This window comes from Pan troglodytes, chromosome X (genome assembly GCF_028858775.2).
Source record: "Pan troglodytes isolate AG18354 chromosome X, NHGRI_mPanTro3-v2.0_pri, whole genome shotgun sequence".
NCBI classification, from domain to species: Eukaryota; Metazoa; Chordata; class Mammalia; order Primates; family Hominidae; genus Pan; species Pan troglodytes.
This window is the reverse complement of record NC_072421.2, coordinates 95,034,842-95,058,942: the sequence shown is the minus strand read 5'-3', so window position 1 is coordinate 95,058,942 and position 24,101 is coordinate 95,034,842. Positions and strand designations below refer to the sequence as shown.

The 24,101-nt window shown below is 39.8% G+C and overlaps 1 protein-coding gene across 5 annotated transcripts in view; it reads right to left on the bottom strand.

Annotated features, from left to right (window-relative positions):
* The window catches only part of DIAPH2 (diaphanous related formin 2), a 922,276-nt gene that overhangs the window by 162,871 nt on the left and 735,304 nt on the right, over window positions 1–24,101 (bottom strand). For all 5 annotated transcript variants that reach the window (XM_054677168.2, XM_054677165.2, XM_054677169.2 and 2 more), the window contains one exon: window positions 12,481–12,576. In XM_054677168.2, the coding sequence (XP_054533143.1) occupies window positions 12,481–12,576 (96 nt within the window). The remainder of the gene's footprint in view (window positions 1–12,480; window positions 12,577–24,101) is intronic.

The window sequence follows — 24,101 nt, the reverse complement described above, 5'->3', positions numbered from 1 at the left end:
TTAAAACAACCAAGATAAATTTATTGCTGCATAATTGTTTGTCCTAACTTATCACATATTCCAATAACTAAAGAAAGCCTGCTATAATCATATTCTCATAAAAGTCAACTAGAATTGACCTTATCTCCTGTTTTCCTGCAGGGATCACCAATGAGGAAATGTGCAGCAGAGCTGATAATATTGTGTAGGAGAACAGACAAGGAAGTGAGTGATTGAAATTTCTATAGAGAACATCATCAATACTTACTTAGAACAATTTTGCATATAAATAGGGGATAAATGGTCCATGCTCAATTTGTTCTCTAATTGTCAAGGAATGATCAAGGATAGACTACATAGCAATCTTCAGTTTCTAGCTTCCTTAATGCAAAGCTAGATCTTATTAGCCAATACATGTGATGTCTGTCCCAAAAGTAAATTTTATTTTATTTTATTTATTTATTTTTTTGAGACGGAGTCTCGCTCTGTCGCCAGGCTGGAGTGCAGTGGCACGATCTCGGCTCACTGCAACCTCTGACTTCCTGGTTCAAGCCATTCTCCTGCCTCAGCCTCCAGTAGCTGGGATTACAGGCATGTGCCACCACGCCCGGCTAATTTTTGTATTTTTAGTAGAGACAGAGTTTCACCATATAGGCCAGGATGGTCTCGATCTCCTGACCTCGTGATCCACCCGCCTCAGCCTCCGAAAGTGCTGGGATTACAGGCGTGAGCCACCGCGCCTGGCCCCAAAAGTAAAATTTAATTTTCATTTAAAAATAAAAAGAAAATGGAAACAAACAAAAATTACATAACCAATACAGGTACACACTTCATCAGAAGATTCATATGAAGTGATGAAAAAAAGACACTAAATTAAGTGGTCTCTAATAGCACTTGAGAACTCAATGCAATCTGACTTCTACTCCTTTTTTTTTTAGACAGAGGTTCAAGTGATTCTCCTGCCTCAGCCTCCCGAGTAGCTGGGATTACAGGCATGCACCACCATGCCCGGCTAATTTTGTATTTTTAGTAGAGACAGGTTTTCTCCATGTTGGTCAGGCTGGTCTCGAAATCCCGACCTCAGGTGATCTGTCGGCCTCAGCCTCCCAAAGTGCTAGGATTATAGGTGTGAGCCACTGCGCCCAGCCTACTTCTACCCCTTTCTTATCGCCTCCCTCCAAACAGATTCTCCTGAAACTCTTTTGGCTAAGGTCACCAATGAATTTCTATTAGTGAAATCCAGTGGATCTTTTCCAATCCTTATTTTAGTCATCCTCTCAGGTACATGTTTATAAATTTGTATAAATTTAAGGGGTACAAGGGCAGTTTTGTTACATGGATATATCCTGTAGTGGTGAAGTCTGAGCTTTTATTGTAACCACCATCCAAATAATGTACATTGTACCCATTAAGTAATTTCTCATCTCTCACCCCCCTCCTACCCTTACATCCTATTTGAGTCTCCCGTGTCTATTATTCCACACTCTATGTCCATGTAATCTCTGCTATATTTGATGTTATTAAGCCCTTTCTCTTTGAAAAGCTCTACTCCTTTGGCCCCTGTGATACCACAATAGCTTTCTTCTCCCCATATCTCCATAATCAATACCTTCACGCTCTCTCTTTTTTTTTTTTTTTTTTTTTTTTTGTGAGACGAAGTCTCACTCTTGTCCCCCAGGCTGGAGTGCAATGGTGCAATCTCGGCTCACTGCAACCTCCACCTCCCGGGTTCAAGCGATTCTCCTGCTTCAGCCTCCCGAGTGGCTGGGATTACAGGTGTCTGCCACCACACTCAGCTAATTTTTGTATTTTTAGTAGAGACGGGGTTTCACCCTGTTGGCCAGGCTGGTCTCGAACTCCTGACCTCAGGTGATCTGCCTGCCTTGGCCTCCCAAAGTGCTGGGATTACAGGCATGAGCAACTGCGCCTGGCCCATGCTGTCTTTCATAGGCTCCAAATTCCGAGCTAGTCCCATAAATTGGTGGTTCTCAACTTTGGGAGCACATTAAAATTGGCTAAATAATTTTTGAACATGCTATCATCTGTGCTCCAATCCTATAGATTTCAATTTGATTGGTTCAGAGAGGAACTGGACGTGGGTATTTCTTAGAAGTACCTCAAAGTAATACCAGTGTGTGGCCAGGGCTGAGAATCACTGCCATAAATGTTTCTTTTCTCTAGGGTTCTATCTTAGGATCACTGCTCTACTCATTCTCCAGAGATTATCTGACCCACCCTCATGTTATTAACTATCACCTGGATGTTTATCACTTCTCCGAGACTCCTGGACTCATGCTGCTGAGAAAACTAAGTGGCTAGCATAAGGATATCTGATTTGCCCCTATTCGACCACCTGCTTCCCTCCCATCAAGAGAATTACATATGTACTACCACCCACCTGCTCCTGATTTTCACCCTTTGCAAACCAGTTAATTCTGAAGTTGACAAAGATTTTCTTAAGGTGGCCCCACCCACCCCCCGCCCCTCTTTTATTTTGAGACAGAGTCTGGCTCTGTCACCTGGGCTGGAGTGCAGTGGCACGATCACAGCTCACTGCAGCCTCAACCTCCTGGACTCAAGTGATTCTCCCACCACAGCCTCCTGAGTAGCTCGGACTACAGGTGTGTACCACCACACCTGGCTAATTTTCTTTTCTTTTCTTTTTTTTTTTTTTTTGAGACGGAGTCTTGCCCTGTCGCTCAGGCTGAAGTGCAATGGCACGATCTCGGCTCACTGCAACCTCTGCCTCCTGGGTTCAAATGATTCTCCTGCCTCAGCCCAAGTAGCTGGGATTACAGGCGCGTGCCACCACGCCCAGCTAATTTTTGTATTTTTAGTAGAGATGTGGTTTCACTATGTTGGCCAGGCTGGTCTCGAACTCCTGACCTTGTGATCCCCCTGCCTCGGCCTCCCAAAGTGCTGGGATTACAGGTGTGAACCACCGCACCCCACCCCTGGCTAATTTTCAAATAAAAATTTTTGTAGAGACAAGGTCTCCCTGTGTTGCCTAGGGTGGTCTTGAACTCCTGGGCTCAAGAGATCCTCCTGCCTTGGCTCTACAAAGTGCTGGGATTAAAGGTGTGAGCCACTGTGCCCAACTCCTATTCATTTTTGGCACCTTTTCCATCCTACCCTCTTCTACCCTGTTAACTCAAGAATATCTCTCCTCTACCCTCAATCCAGTCCCTCTTTGTATGAGCCATAAATGTTCTTCATTTTAACTTATGAGAGTAAAACTCTACATTGGAGGCTATGAATTACATATCACACAACTACAAATCACTAGGCATGCTAAGGTAGTTTAGCTAAATCACACAGTATATGCTCAACAAATGCAACTGAATTAAGCAGGGGGCATCACATATTTGAAAGTAAAATTTGGCATAATTATTAGTGATTGACAATTCCATTCAAGATCTTTGGTGTGTCTAGCGTTTCCTGTCAGAATCTCTAAAAGAGACACAATTTATCTTTTCATTGTCTTCTAACTACTTTTCTTTCCCTCAAATCTCAGCATTCAAGGTATAAAATATATTCTTCATTATTTAATGCATTATATCCTGGCTCTTGGTGTGGCGTGGTGGCTTACGCCTGTAATCCCAGCAATTTGATAGGCTGAGGCGGGCAGATGGCTTGGGCCCAAAAGTTCAAGACCAGCCCGGGCAGCATGACAAAACCCCATCTCTACAAAAAAAATAAATAAATAAGTAAAAATAGCTGGGCGTGGTGGCATGCACCTGTCATCCCAGTTACACAGAAGGCTGAGGTGGGAGGATCATCTGAGCTTGGGAGTTTGAGGCTGCAGGGAGTGGTGATCGCACCACTGCACTACAGCCTGGGTGACAGAGTCAGACCCTGTCTCAAAAAAAAAAAAAAAAAAAAAAAGAAGCTGCCTCTTGGCCCTCAAAATTACATTGAAAGTACATGGGAAAAGGTCAGGTGTAATCTGCTAGTTGAAAAACCCATTGGTCAATTATCAGTTGTCATTCTGCCTAGCTTTTCTATAGGATGTGACCATGTTGACTAATTCTCCATTCTGAAATTCTCTCTACTCTTGGTCTTCCAGGTACTACTTTTTTTTTTTTTTTTTTTTTTTTTTTTTTTTTAAGAGAGAGTCTCACTATGTTGCCCAGGCTGGTCTCAAATTCCAGGGCTCAAGCACTCCTCTTACCAGTTGGGATTACAGGCATGTGCCACCATGCCCAGCTCTTAGGTACCACTTTTTACTGCTTCTCTTCTTCCCTAATTTTTTTTTTCTTTTTCTGAGTATCCTTTGTTGATTTCTCTATTTGCCTCTTAAATATTATAATTCCCCAAATGTACCATCCTCAACCCTCTCATTTGAGATGTTCTTTCTGGGTGATCCCAAGGTTTCAATAAACATATATATGTGCAGATGTCCCCAAAATCTGTCTCCAGCCTCAAACTCATTTACGTGTGTGTGTGTGTGTGTGTGTGTGTGTGTGTGTGTGTAAAATCATGTAATCCTTTACTTTAAACCCCCTGCTGGCTCTTTGCTACAACAAACTAACTTTTCATCATTGCCACTTTACTCCTTCATATCTCCATCACATGTTTTTGTCATTTCCTTTATCTGAAAAGCCTACTCCTCTTGTTTTCCCCCAAACTACTACTCATCCTTCCAAACATAGATCAAAGGCCACTTTCATCATGAAGCCTCTCTTGAATTCTCCAGGCAGTTAGTTGCTCTTTTTAGCACTTTTTGAACACTTATATTATGAAATTTATATCATATGTCTTTCCCATGAGGCTCTGAGTTTTTAAGGGCAAGACCCATATTTGTATTCCAAGGCCCTAGCACTGCTGCCTGGCCCCTAGTATTTGATTAATAAGTATTACTTGGATGAATGTCATGCTTTTATTTATTTCCTTGCATTACTTTCTAAAACCAGATTTTAATTGTATATTACAATATAATGAATGTATTATAGACTAAATGGGGCTTAGTGTGGTAGTATAAGATTCTGACATTTATAAAACAGAGACTGAGAAAGTTCATGAAGAAGAACTTATCTTCAGGGAAAAAGAAGTAAACAGCTTGGAATAAACGACCAGCAAGACCTAGTAATAATAAAACAAAACAAGCACAAAACCACAATAGACCTTGGTCATCAAGATGATGCTGAGTATTACGTGGGATCTGTTATGAGCTTGTCTTTGACTCTTGCCATCTTGGGTCAAATCCTCTGTGATGGTGGGCGGGGGAGGGTGTCATTTAAAATTGAAAGCTCTTTCTCTAAAATTATCTGTAATAGTCTGAGGCATAAGCAGTACTACTTGGTACACAGGTGGAGTGCCGCACTAAAGGAAAAGAGAGAGGCATTTCCCCCCTACTTTGTCAATGACGACTGTCAAACTCTGGCGTTGTGAAGCCATGAGTCCCTGCTGCTACAGAAGACAGCAAGCGTAGAAATGCATGGTATTATAGCAGAGGTGGAGGAACGGTGGTGTGTGCTTGTTTCTGTGAAATGCCCCCTGATAACTCCCAGAAATGCTTCATAGAGCCCTTATAGCAGATGAGGTGCTGAATGTGTATGTAGAGACAAGAGCCAGCAAAATTTGAGTTTTCTTATTTACATGAGGCAGTGAGGCCTGGGGAAATGTGGGTTTTGTTTTGCTGTGAAATTATTCTTCCCTAATACATACGGAGGTTTCTTTTTCTCTGTTGTATAACATTGTTTCTTGTCCCCTATCTGTTCTCAAATGGTAAATTATACCTTCTCATTTATACTGTTATCTTGCTGACACATAAAACTAGGATCATGTGTCTCCTGAGTTGCTCCTGATTTTTGAAATTTAGTTTTCTTGGTTGCCCCGTGTGGTTCTAAAACCAAAATACATTTATTATTTCCTGGTTTCATTTCTTCATAATGCTTCTCTTGTGTGTTTTTTTAATGTCTAGAACTATATATCAAAATCCAGTCATAGCCAAAATGCTAAGTTAGATATCCACCTATTGCTGAGAAGCCCATTTATATTTACTTACAGTGGGCAAAGAATAAAAAAGTCGGGTTGGTTGAAGAAATGAAGTAAGCTCTAAGTATCTATAGCTATTTGGCAATAAAACAGATGTGGAGTTGTGTATTTGTATTTTAAGAGTGGTTTTCTGGCTGGGCGCAGTGGCTCACGCCTGTAATCCCAGCACTTTTGGAGGCCAAGGAGGGCGGATCACGAGGTCAGGAGATTGAGACCATCCTGGCTAACACGGTGAAACCCCGCCTCTACTAAAAATACAAAAATTAGCCGGGCGTGGTGGCAGGCCCTGTAGTCCCAGCTACTTGGGAGGCTGAGGCAGGAGAATGGCATGAACCCGGGAGGCGGAGCTTGCAGTGAGCCAAGATCGCGCCACCACACTCCAGCCTGGGCAACAGAGTGAGACTCCATCTCAAAAAAAAAAAAAAAAGAAAAAAAGAAAAAAAAAAAGAGTCATTTTCACTCCTGCAAGGTGTCTCTCTATGTGCTTCTTTTTCCTCCAAAGCTTATCTTTGATCTTACAATTACACAGCCAGGGCAATTCTTTACAAAGTAGATGGTAAATGTATGCAACTTATTATCTTATGTGGTAACAAACGCTGTAACAACACAGGATCAAGAAAGATTTAGCAAAATTCACAGAAGATAAATCCATACTAGGTTGTGAAGGAAAAATGAGATGTACCTTTCACCCACCAAACTGCTAGAAAGAATAGCCCATATTATACAGACACAAAGGAGAGAGGTGGGGGGTTGTGAGTGGTTACTCTAACTCCTATGCTGCACACGCTTACTGTTCCTACCTCTATTACAGCATATAGAAGACCGCATTGTAAATTGATCACATGGTTTATATTCGTGTTTTCCCAAACAGTATGTGAGCTCCTCTAGGCTCCCGTTTGATTTTGTATCCTCAGCACCTAACTCAGTATAATGCACCGAGGAGGCATTCAATAAGACTGCTCAACTGTTGAATGAATATGATCTTTCCCTATAGCCTCACCATCTACTCTGCATAGCTCTGTATTCTCTTCCCAGTTCCATCACAATATTGAAAGGATGCTCTTCAAAAAGTCATTAGAACGCTCCCAAATAGCAAATCATCGGTTTTTTACCCTTTTTTATTCCACCAGAGCATATGTCATTGTCAAAAATGTTCACCTCTCCTCCCTTCTTAGGACTTCCCTCTTCCTTTGTTTCTAGGACAATAATGTCTGGATTCTCCTCCTACCTGCCCAATTGCTCCTTGTCTATCTTCTTTTAGCCCCTTAGTGAAGGTGTTTCCAAGTCTCTGTCTTTGGTTTTCTTTTCTCTTAAAAATCCCTATAACAATCCCTTCCCCTATCCACACTATATCCAGAACACTCAAGAATTCATTTTGTCATGAAATCTGTAACTATATTTCCAAAAATCTTCTGGACATCTTGACCTCAGTGTTCTGCTATCACTTTCAGTTTAACTTATCCAAAACTGAATTTACCTTCTTCTACTATCACCACTCCTTTTCTTGATCTTAATAGTTTAGTAACCTTACGGCTGGGTGCGGTAGCTCACACCTGTAGTCCCAGCACTTTGGGAGGCCAAGGCGGGCGGATCACGAGGTCAGGAGATTGAGACCATCCTGGCCAATATGATGAAAGCTCGTCTCTACTAAAAATTAAAAAAAAATTAGCTGGGTGCGGTGGCACGTGCCTGTAATCCCAGCTACTCAGGAGGCTGAGGCATGAGAATTGCTTGAACCTGGGAGGCGGAGGTTGCAGTGAGCGGAGATCGCACCACTGCACTTCAGCCTGGCGACAGAGCGAGACTCCTTCTCAAAAAAAAAAAAAAAAGTTTAGTAACCCAACTGTCTTCTTAGCCAGTCATACTCAAAGCCATAGGGTTATCTTTGCCTCTTGACTACTCCTCTCGCTCTAAATTATCTCTAAATAAGAATATGACAATAGACTCCTAATTGATTACTTATACTCCTTTAAATATTCTAATGCGTAACTTTGATTGTGTTCCTCCACTGCTTAAAAGCCTTCAATAAATCCCCATTGCTTAGAGAATTGTAAGTTAACACCTTAGTCTCTCAGTCAAGCACTCCCTGATATGGAGCAAACCTAATTTTCCAGAATTACCCCTATACTTCTATACTATATATATCCTATTTTCTTACTGTACTGTTTGCCATTGTTGAAAAATGCTTTGAACTTTCTTGCCTCTGTTTTTCTTAATGACATTTCTTTTGACTAAAATGCTCACTATCCCTAACTCCAGCTCTCACTGTTGGAATCCCTACTCATCCTTCAGTCTTTTCCTCCATTATTATTTTTCTGATATATCTGATAATGCATGCAAGTCCCATTCTCTGAAGTCACACAGTATGTTATTAACACCTCTTGTATGATACTTATTATCTTCTGCCTTATTCTGTAGTCTTTCTGTGCTTTCAATCATTCCTATAATACACAGGGTCTTATAACTAAGGAGATCTTATCTTAATTATTTCTACATCTTCCCTCATCATGTACAGCATAGTACCTTTTACACAGCAGATGTACAATAAATGAATATTTAGGGGCTCATTTCCTAATCTCTGATTTTGACATCAGCAAAGCTTGTGATCTGGGTTAATATTCAGCTAGTATGCACCAGTACAATCAGAGTCGTTATTTATCACCTGTGTACATTTCGACTATCTGGGGCCTGTGATACACCAGTTAATATTTTCTTTTTTCTTTTTTTGAGTCAGGGTCTGGCTCTGTCATCCAGGCTGGAGTGCAGTGGCACGATCTCTACTCATTGCAACGTCTGCCTACCGTGCTCAAGCAATCCTCCCACCTCAGCCACCTGAGTAGCTGGGACTACAGGCACATGCCACCATGCTTGGCTAATTTTTTTTTGTATTTTTTTGTAGAGATGGGGTTTTGCTATGTTGTCCAGGCTGTCCTCAAACTCCTGAGCTCAAATGATCCTCTCACCTCAGCCTCCCAAAGTGCTGGGATTATAGGCATGAGCCACCACGCCCAGCCTTTTTGTTTTTTATTAAAAAAAAATATTTTCAATTATCACTACTGATATGATAGTCTACCTTGAAATGCCTTTTGGTACTTCACTGAAACAGCACATCTGCTGAATGGGCTGGAGGCAATATTTGGAAGCTCCTTCTGAGTTACTAAATATGGTAGGTCTTGGGTAGGGGGCACAGGCTCAGAGTGGGCGATTTATAATTTAGGCAACTAATCATATCATTTATTAACATTTTGATTTTCTAATGAAGAATACAGACTATCACCTCATCTTGTTTACATATAAAATTTAAAACATTACAATTAGATGGCCGGGCACAGTGGCTCACACCTGTACTCCCAGCAATTTGGGAGGCCCAAGTGGGTAGATCACCTGAGGTCAGGAGTTCGAGACCAGCCTGGGCAATAGGGCAAAACACAGTCTCTACTAAAAATACAACAATTTGGCCGGGCATGGTGGCTCACGCCTGTAATCCCAGCACTTTGGGAGGCCGAGGTGGGCGGATCACCTGAGGTCAGGAGTTTGAGGCCAGCCTGGCCAACCTGGCGAAATACCATCTCTACTAAAAATACAAAAACTAGCTGGACGTGGTGGCGGGCACCTGTAGTCCCAGATACTCGGGAGGCTGAGTCAGCAGAATCACTTGAACCTGGGAGGTAGAGGCTGCAGTGAGCCAAGATCATGCCACTGTACTGCACCCTGGGCAACAGAGCAAGACTCTGTCTCAAAATATAAAAATAAAAATAAAAATAAAATAAAAATACAACAATTAGCTGGGCATGGTGGTATGTCCCTGTAATCTCAGATACTGGGGAGGCTGAGGCACGAGAATCTCTTGAACCCAGGAGGTGGAGGTTGCAGTGGGCCGAGATCGCACCACTATACTCCAGCCTGGGCAACAGGGCAAGACTCCGTCTCAAAAAAATAATAATAAATAAAAAATAAATAAAAAGATTACAATTAGAAACACAATGGTAGAGCTCTGTATTTTACATAACAGTAATACCCATCTATAAGCGATGGTAATGAAAATGGCAAGCAGAGCAGTAAGTACATCTTTGCTGATTGTGGTTGACTCTGATTTTAGTGTTTTTTGGATTTTCCTTTTATTTTACTTTACTTGGGGGAAGATAGCCTTCTTTATAATTAGCCTTTTCTGCTTTTATCTCATCATGCTGAAGTGGAGGTTGTTGGAAAAGATCAAGAATGTCAATGTTGAACAGGGAAAGTATAACAATACCAAGTCAATGGGGTCTTGGAAAGGAAACAAATCAGGTGCCCAAGAAAGTAAAAATAACGGGACTAGCAGGAAAAGATGATCTAGCTAGGAAGGGTTGAGGCAAGGAGGAAATCTGTAAAAGTCCCCAGTTCTGCTTCTTCCAGAAAGAGGCAGACAGAGTTTTTTGGCAGACTTGTAAACTCTGTGCCTTCTGTCCCCACTCCCTCACTTCCAGCTCTTCTACTGATGACCAAGGTGCTTCCCAACCACTGCCACTGTCTGCATTTGAGTTTCGTTTTACCTCTGGACATTTGCTTTGGCTGCTGCCACTTGGAATGACTGCCACAGCTAAATCGAGTGATATTTTTAACCCTATGTGTTCATGGAGGCACTCCAGCTACAAACCAAAGGAAATCCCAATTTAGATTACTTGGAATCAGTACTATAAAATTATGCAGTTTGTGAATATATTCTTGGTGTTTCACAGTTGACAACACTATATTCCCTTGAGTACCAAACTCACAGAAACCCCATGGAATGATCTCTGTCTCCAAGTACAGTTTTTCTAGAATCAGTATGAGGTGTGAGACTAATCAGACAAGGGCTTTAGCAAATGTGCATTTTTTAAAATAAACAGCCTAGAAAAATTATGGCAGTTCTTTTATGGCCCAGAATAACATGTTTTCACTTATCAGCTGCTTAACGGAGAAATGAATTGATACAAAAATTATTTCAGTTCACCTTTCACTGACTACTATTGCTCTGATAGTTCAAGAAAGAGCAGTGAAGGTTTTCATTTTCCTTAAGAGGTGATAGGGGCTTCTGATGGCATGGTAGAACATTCTCATTTACAGACAAAGGCTGCGGATAAGTGGAATGGCTGCCTCATAGTTATAGATGAGTAGTGCTTCTAGTATTCTGCCATGCAGCATTACCTTCAAAATGAATATGAACTTATAAATACAGACTTCCATTCTTTTTTTCGTCCAGTCTTCCACCCTTTTTGTAGGCCATCTACGATGCATTCATATACATAAAAGTAGTCTTATACTCCAACCAAAACACTTGTTTCCTCTCAGTCAAATCTTATCTTTAGGTTAATCTCTCAGGGACCATCCATAAATAGCAGAGGCAGAATGTTACCCAATATCCATCAGGATTCACCCAAATGTGAAAAAGATGAATATAACATATATTGTCTTCTGCCATCAAGGTCATCATTGCCAAAAGCTTTCCTGGACAACTATGTTCTGGGCCCCATTTCTCTCACTCGTTTGTTGCAATACAATGGTTTTGAGAGCTACTAATTTCCATTAAATGATACATGGTAACTTCCAGTCCAAATAGAGAATATTTTTGGAATTGCAGGCTATTTAAGGCAAATCTTATTAATCTAAATGAAGTAGAGTTTACATATTGACTATTAATTTTCCATTTTTCATTTACTTCTCCATATAGCTTTACAGCCCATGAAGAGGAGTCTTAAAATCAACATACCTAATTTCTTTCTCTACTTCAAGAAAGATATGAGCTACAAATAGAAAACCTTACTGAGAGGAGGTAGACAGTTCAGCCTACTTGGATTATCCTTAGAGGAGCTATTACATTATTTACTTCTACCATAGGGTATGAACAGAGAAAGTAGACAACTTTCCAGTTCACTTGGGTGAGGGAGGTTGTTTTACTTCTTTTACGATTTTTCTTCCCCTGAGATCTATTTTCATAGTGTGGCTTTAACTGTTACTAATCAAATATAAAAACAAAAACTTTGGGATTTGAGGGGATCTTGGACTATCTGTTCCTCTCCTCCCTTTATTAACATGGATCACAGAGAACAGACTGCACTGCAAAACCAAAATGGTCTCTAGAAACAAGCATTGTCTCAGTTTCCTTACCTGTGAATAGCTAATGTGATCTCCTTAGGGCCAATTACTTTTAATGATTTAATTACATTTATGGTTTTAAACTACTTTCCACCTAAACCACATGCTCATAAAATAACAATTAAAATATTTAATATTAAACACAGTGGGAGTCCTTGTTTCTGATTTTTGTTGTAAAGTCTACAGTTATTTGAAGATACATTTACCAAGTTGAAACTTGCAATCATGTAGATGCCTGCTGAGATTTCACACATGAGCTGAGATCAACTGTTAAAAAAAGTCTTCATGAGGAAGTATTTTTATTTTTCCTTTTTTTTTTTTTTTTGGTGTTGCTACTTTGCTCTGAACATTCATATTTTACAATACTATGTGAGGTGGAATGTGTTTTACCTGGATTCCTTGGAATCCGCTTTCGACGGTCTCTGAATGCTGCACCTGATTGTAGGGCTTCTAGAAGATTATCCATCACACCAGTCTCATCACCCTCTGGAGAAAGGGAGAAATCAGAATTAATCTTGGAGCAATTAAAGTTAAACTACAGGAAAATAAAGGGAAAAACTCCTGTCAGATTTACATAATACCCCTAAATTAAAGATATATATCTGTTTTAACATAATGGATCCTGTCAGTTTCTGGCACCACAGACTACTTTGCTTATTATGCACCATTAAGAAAAATTCATGCCAATCCCACTGTTCTTTCAACTTAAAGACCTTGTCTTTTGTATTATTGATGACACGCTCAGTATGCAAATAAACAGTAGCTGATCAGCTACTGCTGCCTTCCCGTTAAGATTCTTATAAGATGGCCGGGCGCGGTGGCTCACGCCTGTAATCCCAGCACTTTGGGAGGCCGAGGCGGGCGGATCACGAGGTCAGGAGATCGAGACCATCCTGGCTAACACGGTGAAACCCCGTCTCTACTAAAAATACAAAAAATTAGCCGGGCGTGGTAGCGGGCGCCTGTAGTCCCAGCTACTCGGGAGGCTGAGGCAGGAGAATGGCGCGAACCCGGCAGGCGGAGCTTGCGGGTGAGCCGAGATGGCGCCACTGCACTCCAGCCTGGGCGACAGAGCGAGACTCCGTCTCAAAAAAAAAAAAAAAAAAAAGATTCTTATAAGATATTCCTAACCAAGAAACCACTGACCCAGCTTAATGCAATCAATGTGCAGGGCGTGATTTGATGAAGCGGAGTTACACAAGGTTAAATACTGATTGTATTAATACTTTCGGCATTCAACCATCATCTGCGATTATCTTAGAAAACACTATTTGCAAAACACATTTGCATTCAATTCTTACCTAATCCATATTCTTTACCATTTTGAGATGCTGACACTGTATAAAGAAAAGGTGACCACATTATCTGAAAGGCCACATTTTAACTTTTAGGGACATCAGCCAGAGTCCCACTTCCTTTTTAGAATGCTGCTGTGTGTCTAAACTTTTCCTATGGGAAAGAACTATTAAGGAGCCATAAGTGGGATGCTCAGAAGATGTTCGTGGAAATTCCTAACAGAAACAGCATTTAAAACATTTTACCCTCCTCCTATCTTTGACAACTCTAGCCATGAAAAACACTTTAAAGATTTGTTAGAGTGTTTGTCTCAAGGTGTCAATGGCCAGAAAGTCTCTATTACACTGTGCATAATCCCCAGTGAGCTCAGCCTGCTCTTCCTAACTGGCCTAGCTGATGAAAAGGACCCTAAATAGGTGGCTACCTTGAGGGTAGCTAAATGTGTGAGTGTGAGGTAGATGACAATTTGCAGGCAAGAGGGTTAAGAGAAGAAGGAGGGAAGAGGGAAAGGACATTGTTTCTGATGCTATTCCAAAGTTAAATCTGAATCCTACTTTGTTTAAAAAATTAACTATGGGGTATGAGATCACAAATGAAAATACATTTTTTTTTTTGAGACAGAGTTTCGCTCTTGTTGCCCAAGCTGGAGTGCAATGGCGTGATCTTGGCTCACCACAACCTCTGCCTCCGGGGTTCAAGTGATTCTCCTGTCTCAGCATCCTGAGTAGCTGGGATTACAGGCATGTGCCACCACGCCTGGCTAGTTTTTGTATTTTTAGTAGAGACAGGTTTCTCCCTGTTGGTCAGGCTGGTCTCAAACTCCTGACTTCAGGTGATCCGCCCACCTCGGCCTCCCAAAGTACTGGGATTATAGGCGTGAGCCACTGCGCCCAGCCGAAAATACATTTTCTTATGGGACAAGAGCAAGCTAAAATATTTTTTGATTATGTTCTGCATTTGATCTGAAACTTCTCCAATGTTATAATAATTTATTCTTTTAAAATAAACTCTCTAGGATGGGGTATTGACTGAAAATAAAAAAAATGAAGAGAAACACTGAGGTTCTCAGGTCTAATATTTGGTGAAAACAGGAAAAATGAAGTAGAGCCCACTGAGTAAACATGGAAAGGGGATTGTGTAGTTGTAACATTCATTAAGAGGCCGGGCGTGGTGGCTCATGCCTGTAATCCTAGCACTTTGGGAGGCTGAGGCAGGTGGCTGACTTGAGGTCAGGAGTTCAAGACCAGCCTGACCAACATGGTGAAACCCAGAGTCCACTAAAAATATAAAAATTAGCCAGGCATGGTGGTGGGCACCTGTAGTCCCAGCTACTCGGGAGGCTGAGGCAGGAGAATCACTTGAACTTGAACCCGGGAGCCAGAGGTTACAGTGAGCTGAGATTGTACCACTGCACTCCAGCCCGGGCAACAGACTGAGATTCCATCTACAAAAACAAAAACAAAAACAAAAACAAAACAAACAAAACAACATTCATTAAGGTCACAGACACATATGAAGTATCACCTGCTCTTTTCAATAGAAAAAAAAAGACCTGAAGGTAGTTTGGTATGGCTAGAATGTACCTGGGAGAATTAAATTATATGCAGTTGACACTTTACAGTTGTTAGATATTTTAATCCTCACAACATACTGAGATAAGAACTATATGTATTTCAACTGTGGTGGAGAGGCCCAGGTATGAACTCAGATCAGTTTGATACCAAGCCCAGTGCTCTTTGCTCAATAGCTGGCAGAAGTTGAAATGAACTAGGAATTAGTGCCCAGATGATGAAAGATGAAAATTCTATGATATGGGGCTTGAACACTATTCGATAAGTTAACAGTATTCACTAGGTATAAAATGCAGGCCATAAATGTGAACCACATAAATAATGCTAAATATTCTAGTAGTAATATTAAAAAATAAAAAAGGTAAAATTGATTTTTTTTTTTTTTGAGCCAGAGTCTCACTCTGTTGAACAGGCAGGAGTGCAGTGGCGCAATCTCTGCTCACTACAACTTCCGCCTCCTGGGTTCAAGCAATTCTCCTGCCTCAGCCTCCCAAGTAGCTAGGATTACAGGCGCCTGCCACCATGCCCGCTAATTTTTGTATTTTTAGTAGAGACAGGGTTTCACCATGTTGGCCAGGCTGGTCTCGAACTCCTGACCTCAAGTGATCCGCCTGCCTCGGCCTCCCAAAGTGCTGGGATTTCAGGCGTGAGCTACTGCGCCTGGTCAAATTGATTTTTAATACATTAAGTAAACATTCAACCAAATGTATTTTCAAAATGATGATTTTACATTCTTCTTATCAGACTAACTCTTAGAAATCTAGTACATATTTACTTCTGCACACGTCAGTTCAGATTAGCCACATTTCAGGCACTCAATAGCTACATGCAGATGGTGGTTACTGTACTGGGCATATCAGCTTTAAACAAAAGGAAGTAACCTGATCAGATTTACTCTTTAGAAAGACTTGTTAGACAGCATTGTGGAGAATGACTCAGAGGATGGCGAGACAAAAGGCAGGGAAATTTTCGCCGGGCACAGTGGCTCACACCTGTAATCCCAGCACTTTGGGAGGCCAAGGTGGGAAGATCACTTGAGCTCAGGAGTTCAAGACCAGCCTGACCAACATGGTGAAACCCCGATTCTACTAAAAATAAAAAAAATTAGCCAGGTGTGATGGCAGGCGCCTGTAATCCCAGCTATTCGGGAGGCTGAGACAGGAGAATCGCTTGAACCTGGGAGGTGGAGGTTGTGGTGAGCCAAGATCACGCCACTGCACTCCATCCAGCCTGGGTGACAGGGCGAGACTCCATCTCAAAAAAAAAAAAAAAAAAAAAAAGGCAGGGAAATTTTTAGGTGCATAGCATAATTGTCTAAATAACACATATCCTGAACTAAACAGAGAGCAAAGTGAATGGAGAGGATGGATATTTTGGAGGCATTAATACAGTCAATAGGACTTAGCAGGCAAGAGAAGGAGGGTGAGATTAAGGAGAGGAGTTTAGATGACCAGGGATAAACAAGTATGAGAAAATGTGATCTATTTTATATATCTAAGAAATATATAAGTAGAAATAGTGAAAAAGAAGTTGGAAATGTGGGTCCGAAATGCAAGAGTGAACTCTGGGCTGGAGCTAAAGATTTGGGTGTCATTGGATGGTGGATGAGATTACCTACCCTGAAAAAGTATATTAGAAGAAGGATAGAATAGAAGATGCAATTCCAGAGAACCTCAACTTTTTAAAAAATATTTAAGAATTTTTAACTGACAAGTAAAAATTATACACACACACACACACACACACATATACATACACACACACACCCAGTATATGATTTTTTTTTTTTTTTTGAGACAGAGTCTCCCTCTGTTGCCGAGGTTGGAGTGCAGTGGTGTGATCGAGGCTCACTGCAACCTCCACCTCCCAAATTCAAGCGATTCTCCTGCCTCAGCCTCCCAAGTAGCTGGGATTACAAGTGTGCACCACCATGCGCGAGCTAATTTTCTTTTGTATTTTTAGTAGAAACAAGGTTTCACCGTGTTGGCCAGGCTGGTCTCAAACTCCTGACCTCAAGTGATCAGCCAACCTCAGCCTCCCAAGGTGCTAGGATCACAGGCATGAGCCACTGCACCCTACCATGATGTTTTAATATATGTAAACATTGTGGAATGACTAAATCAAGCTGTTTAACATATGTCACCATTTTTTGGTAGTCAGAACACTTAAAATCTCTGAGCAATTTTTGAATACACGATATATTGTTATTAACTACTGTTACCATGATGTACAATAGATCTCTTGAGCTTATTCCTCTTGTCCAAATGAAATTTTGTGTCTTTTGACTAATGTCTTCCTAATCCCCTCCCCAGAATCAGAGAAACCCAACTTTCAACAGGCAGTCAGGAGAAGCAGAATTGCAAAGAAGACAGGGAAGGAATTTTTAGAGATATATAAGTACAAGAAGGTGAGGACAACAGCACAAGTGAAATTTTATGTATCCTTACAAAAATGATAATTATAAAGACTATGTAGAAAAGTAAATATATGTAAATTACTGAAAAAATGTATTTATGATTTACCTAAATAATATGCAAACATAAAAATGTATAACATTATAGATATTGTTTTATTAAAATTCTTTAATGCTATTATATTGTAATTAGATAAAAAGATGGAAAAACAAATATGACAAAAAGTTGAGAGGAGGCTGGGTGCAGTGGCTCATGCCTGTAATCCCAGCACTTTGGCAGGCCAAGGTGGGAGGATCACTTGAGCTCAGGAGTTTGAGACTGGCCTGGACAACATGGTGAAACCCCATCTTTACAAAAAATACAAAAGAAAAAAAAAATAGCTGGGTGTGGTGGCATGTGCATGTATAGTCTCAGCTACTAAGGAGGCTGGGGCGGGAGGGTCACTTGAGCCTGGGAGGTTGGGGTTGCAGTGAGCCATGAACATGCCACTGCACTCCAGCCTGGGTGACAGAGTGAGACCCTGTCTCAAAATAAATAAAGTGGGAATAAAAATAAATACCTTTGCTTAATTTAGTAGTTGCTACCTCACTATACTTGTCGAAATATTATGCTAGAGCAACGTCTCTCAACCTTTTTTCATTATTGTCTTCCTCCCACTGGGAGTCTTTTTAGATATTTTTTCTAATGCCCCCTATTGTTAACATTTAATGCCACAGATATCTTGTACGTCTGTTTATGTACCGCGGTCCTTTGGAAGGCTACAAACCATTGCAATATCTAAGATGTTTTTCCATCCACATTCCCAAGAACCAGTATTCATCCCTTTTGGGGTAATATTGTCCCTGCTGAGAACATATATGCCAAATAGTTCTGCTAAAAAAATTTTTTTTGTAAATATCACTGATGTATTAAAGGAAAGAAATGTAGGCTTCAGTCCCCCATTACTTTTTCTTTTGCTCCACGATAACTTTCAAAGAAGCTGAGTATTTTTCATAAAATGTCTAACCTTACTGAATCAAGGTTTTATGAATATAATCGTGGGATTGATTATATTTCAGTTAGTCTTCCTAAAACAAAATGGAAGTCAACATGATCCTTTGAAAGAAGTTACTCTTCATTTTGAATGCATTTCAGTGAAATTTTGTATGTGATTTAATTTGAGGTTGACAGTTCACTTAGAACTTCCAAGTTCATAGAACCATTAATTCTTACTTAGATGTAATTAGTAGTGAGTAGGGGTTTTTTTGGTCTACGAGTTCAACCTCAAGAAAAAAAATTGTTTATGTGTTTATTTCATTAAAAAAGACAAAAACTTTATTGAACACATGTGCAAAAAATGTGTTTTTTTACAACATACAATACCTATTTAACTGAGTGAAAGAATATCAAGGGAAAATTTTGTAATGCTTTTAGCCACTAAAATAATAACATATGGGCATATCTGAGAGGTAACACTTTAGAAGCAACTTTCTACTCAGCTTGAAAGTCACAGATATTACTAAGGACTTAGGTGGGCTGCACGCATCTGTGGGCTTTGTGTGAGCTACTTATCATCATATCAAATAAAAGGCATGGGTTGTACCTTCTTTTTCATGTTTCCCTTAGTATTTGTCATTTAGTAGATGCCGAATGCCTGCTGCTTAATTTTCAGTATCAGCATTTACTTGTGTTGTGTTGTCTTAATTTTCACAAAAGGGTTTGGAGATGATACAGATTACAATTAGCACTAGGTAAATGAATTACCTCTGCTATACCTTTGTGCAAGCCTATTCCTATTGGCTAGCACATACTTACTTACAGACAATTCTCTATGGGTTTCTCACATTTCTGCACATTTTGTGAACAGAGGCACTGATGGCCTTTTTCTGTACTATCTTTTCAAGGATGTTTTTACAGAAAACAACCTTGGAAGATACAGTGTCTTCCTCTAGAGAAGACGACAGGTTCATTTGCTTTGCAGACAGGTTATATCTCCCTCTAGGAAAAATGTCAGGCAGGTTTGTGTTCAGTCCATTATAAAAGATTTGGGTTCCCTAAGCATGGGATTCTTCAGCAATGACACAAACCCACCGTGAGTGCAGCATCCACATAGGTTTGCCTTCCCAACCCTGGTCTAGGTTTGCTTTCCAACTCTGGGGGTTGGAGGGCAAAGGAAAACAATGTGAACGTGAAGCTCATATTGCTTGCTGTATCATGAATGAATAACAAGAGTTATGTGTCTCTGACCCAGGAGTCTTGTGTGTTCTGCCAGCATCGCTGAAACTGCAGCAGGCTAACTTGTTGGCATGCAAGTAGGGCAAAATCTCTGACCCTTCATAGTTTTTGAAATTACTCTGTGCTCTCCTTCCTTTTTATCAAACATTATTAATTAGAATACCCCTTACTCCTCTAGGAACTTAAGCACCAAGTGCCCTGGACTCTCTCATTTCCTAAGACTGTATTCCAGTTTATCACACCTTGAAAATTACTAAAGTAAAGCCAATACTATAAAAATCATTTCCTAAAATCTTAACCCAGGCATAATGGTTTTAATTCACTGTTATAGCCTCCTTGAATTCTAGATTGTATAATAAAGTTTTCTGCAAAAGTTGAGCTGCTCAAAGTTGAAAAAAGTTGCTATGAACCAATCATTGTTAAATGATCCCATAGAAGCAAAAGGCTTCTTACTGAAAGTAGGACCCTCCTTTATGTGAGATAATACTTGCACATATGAAATCATTTTTAAAAATAAAACTAAGCTTTCTGTGGGCTTGAGGAGTTAGGGAAGATTTCATGGAAGAAATGGGACTTAAGCCTCTGAAAACATTACATTTCTAGAGCACTTTATTATAATTTCATGCAAAAGACACAAAAACAGATTAAAAAAAAAACCAGATCATACTGGTTCACAGATAATAAAATCTAAATATCTGAACTCCTAGTGCACATACATGTGCACTGTGTGTGTGCGTGTGTGTGTGTGTAAATTTACAAATGTTGAAATGGAAAGATACTAATTGTACAGTTTGAAGAGTCTTGAAAAATGCATACATCCATGTAACTACCACCACAATCATGATATTGAACATTTCCAACTCTCTAGAAAATTCTCTTTTGCCCACTCAGAGGAAACATATGTCTGAATATCTATCATCATATATTAGTTTTGTCTATTTATATCACATAATTTTAAGGGGGTAAAAAAGAGTTGAGGCCACTTTGAATCAGCATAGCCACCTGAAATAAAATATGGATGGTATCCATGATAATGCATGAGGAGAGAAACAGAGTTGAAAGATACAGGAGTTACAGCTGGATAGGTAATATCAGAGCAAAGTTCTAAAGGAGCTTGGATATCATTTTAAGAAACTTGAATGTGCTTCAGTGGACTCTAAAAACCCACTGATTGATCTTCAACAGGACAGTGACATGACAAAGGTGGCATTTAAGATCAGCCTCACAGTAGCATGCAAAATGGACCAGATTGGGAGAGAAATCAATTATATGACAAATACAATTTGATTTGCAGTGACAAATATTATTCTGCATAGAACTCTAGGTAAAGTCAGATGGCCAATTTGGTCATTATTGGTAAAAGAATAAATAGAAACACAAAATTGTTTTGTGAGCAAGGTCATCAGCAGTAGTAAATGGAAGTTGACAGCATAAGAAGGCGATGACAAGTGGAGTGCAAGAAAAACCAGTGCTAGATTCAATCTTTTTCACGGTATCTATCATGGTCCAGATTAAGAACGTGCTGCAAGTTATACAGATTTGTAGATAACACAAAATTGAAGACTGCTCATTTATTAAAGAAGAGGAAAATAAAAATCCCTTCTCTGAGATCTAACAAACATGAAGGCCCACGGCTGACAAATAACTCTCAGAATTTAACATGAAACAATAGGAGATAATAAAGACTAAGTAAAAGGTTACCACAATATGGTGAAAATAACACATCGTTCTGCAAGACTTTAATATCTATCAGTAAGAGTAATAGTAAAACCATAAATGAATCAGAAATAAGAGAAATCAAACCATTTGGCAAAGCACTGTGTCAATAGTCATCAAAAAAACCTCAGCAACTTATATTTCAGTCCACAAGCACCTAGAAAGCCTTTAGGCGACAAGAGGATTTTGTTAGTTTGTGGTTTAATTGGAAGTGAGTGAAGAATGGAGTTAATGGTGACTTGGAAAATCAACAGATGGTAACTAAGATAATAGTCTATGAAGTTATTTACAGCCAGAAAGTGTTTAAGGAAATCAAGATATTCCAAAGAGATTAGAAGAGGGCATAAATAGAAAGTATAAAGTTCTATGGAAAATAATGAAGGCAGATGCTCTTATTCAAAAGAAGAAAACTTTCAAGACGGAAAAGAGGACACAGGAGCTTAGAAGAAATTACTAGAATCCACAGGATGAGCTAGGGGCAGTGTAGTAATTACATGATGTGGTAGTCGAAAGTTTGTAAAACAAAACAGAAAAACATTACATTCCCAGGTTGAGGCCTTGCACAGTGGTATCCACTAAAAAGAAAATTAATCTCAGAGCAATTAAAGTTAAAACCATAGGGGAAAATGTCGGTTAGAGAGTTCATTCATTCTAGTATCTCATCTCCTTGCCAGAACAGGTAATTAACAGTTTCCTATAGTGAGGTGAATCATCAAATCCCAGATAAACTTCATAGTGAATACTACTGTTCCTAAATACTTTTAAAATTAATGTTTTAGGTACATTTTGCCATGGAATAAATACTGTATTAGGGGTCATAAGTGGATATTATACCCCAAACTGATAAATGATGAAGGATGGATGAAGTGATTTCTCCCAAAATGTCTACATGGTAGGTGTTACCTAAAAGTTTGTTAGGGGAACTGAATTGGTGAGTTAACTTTCCCTAATGTATGTATATCTTAAAGAGAAGCTTGTTATTTCTAATGGTAGAGTTTCAGTGAAGAAACATTTCAGCCAAAGGCACCCTTTTGACACTTTGCATAAGGTGAGAGAGTTTGATAGCAAATGGTGGTTAAAAAAATGTTTATGCTTATTCATTTTTTCCCAGTTACCTATATGCTAGAAGATTGAGAGATGAAAATTACACATTCTATAAATAAACAAGCACCCAATAAACCTGAATGTTAACGCTTACCAGAAAAACCACTGTTTATGCCTCTGGAAAAAAAAAATCTCACATTCGATATTTTAAATAATTAATATTTCAAAGAGAGCTTTGAAATACTCCGTGTGTCTTATCAGAATCATTTACTTACTAAGGGCATGGAAGGCTTGTGAAGGGAAAAGTAAGTAAAAAACAAATTTGGAAAAAGAACAAATCTAACTCAATTCAAAATGATGTACCAAAGTAATCTGAGTTTAATCTCTGAAAAGATAAAACAAAGATGTCTTTGGAGGTAGGAATATTAATAATATCTACCATTTATTGAATGCTTACTATATGGCAGGCAGTGTTCGAAGAGATTTATATTGAAATTTCCACACCAACCTATTTTATTGGCCAGGTAAAGAAACTGAGGGTAATTTGGGTGAATTAACTTGTTCAAGGTCACATAGTTGTGAAGTGACAGAACCAGCATTAGGACCCCGAGACGCCTTGAGTAGAGGAAGTCAAACTACATTTCTTGTGATTAAATCCAGCCTACTGGCGGTTTTTTACCAGCACGTCTGCTAAGGATGATTTTGACATTTTAAAAAGAATAATATTTTGTGCTACATAACAATTTCACAAAATTCAAATTTTAGTCCCTATGTTTATGGAAACACAGCCAAGATCATTCATTATGTTTAGTTTATAGCTGTGTTAATGCCACAACAGCAGAGTTGAGTTGTTGCAGTAAGAGACCTTATGGCCCACAAAGCCTAAAATATTTACTACGTGGCCCCTTACAGAAAATGTTTGCCAACCCCTGCTCTAGAGCATATACTGTCAACGACAAGCATATGCTAATTGCTGGGTGTGGTGGTGTGCACCCGTAGCCTCCACTACTCAGGAGGCCAAAGTGGGAGGATCTCTTGAGCTCAAGAGTTCAAGGCCAGTGCGGGCCAACATAGTGAGATGCTGTGTCTTTTAAAAAAAAAATCATGCTAGGTACAGATATGTGTGGATCTCACAATCTGCTTTTGAGGTGCTGAAGGACCTTGGCAAGGACCAGCCACATCAGTAAAACAAGGCCTCATCACAGGTGGAAGGAGGGAAAGAATATCAGCATTCAATATAAGTCTACTTGCAATTGAAGAGAGCAATTTTGGAGAGCCAAAGCCAAGAATGACACAAGATAATGAAGCAACAATTACACATTCATTTCTTTCTGAATTTACATTTTAGAGCCCATAAAGTCCAGTTCCAAAAGAACAGTCACAAAAAAGAGAAGAGAGGTTTTTCAAAAGCCAAGGGGAAATCTGCTTTTCAAGTTTTGCTTTGCTGTCTGAGACTGCCTCTGAATAACACTGAATAAACTCAGCTTCTCTACAAAAGACCTAGCTCCTTACCTATGGACTTCAACTAGATTGCCATCTCAGAATATAACACCGTAAAATATAGCTAACCATCTTCATAAGACACACAAACACAAGCCTAATCAGGAAGGTGAGAGGGAAAGGAATCATTTTGGCTTCCAGAGCACCATCAGGAGGTCAAATGTGTATCTGTGTCTTCTTCAGTGCCAAGCACAGGCACAAAGCAAGTATGGTATGGAAGCGGCTTTTCAAGAACTGTCCTTATGAGAGTGCAGTC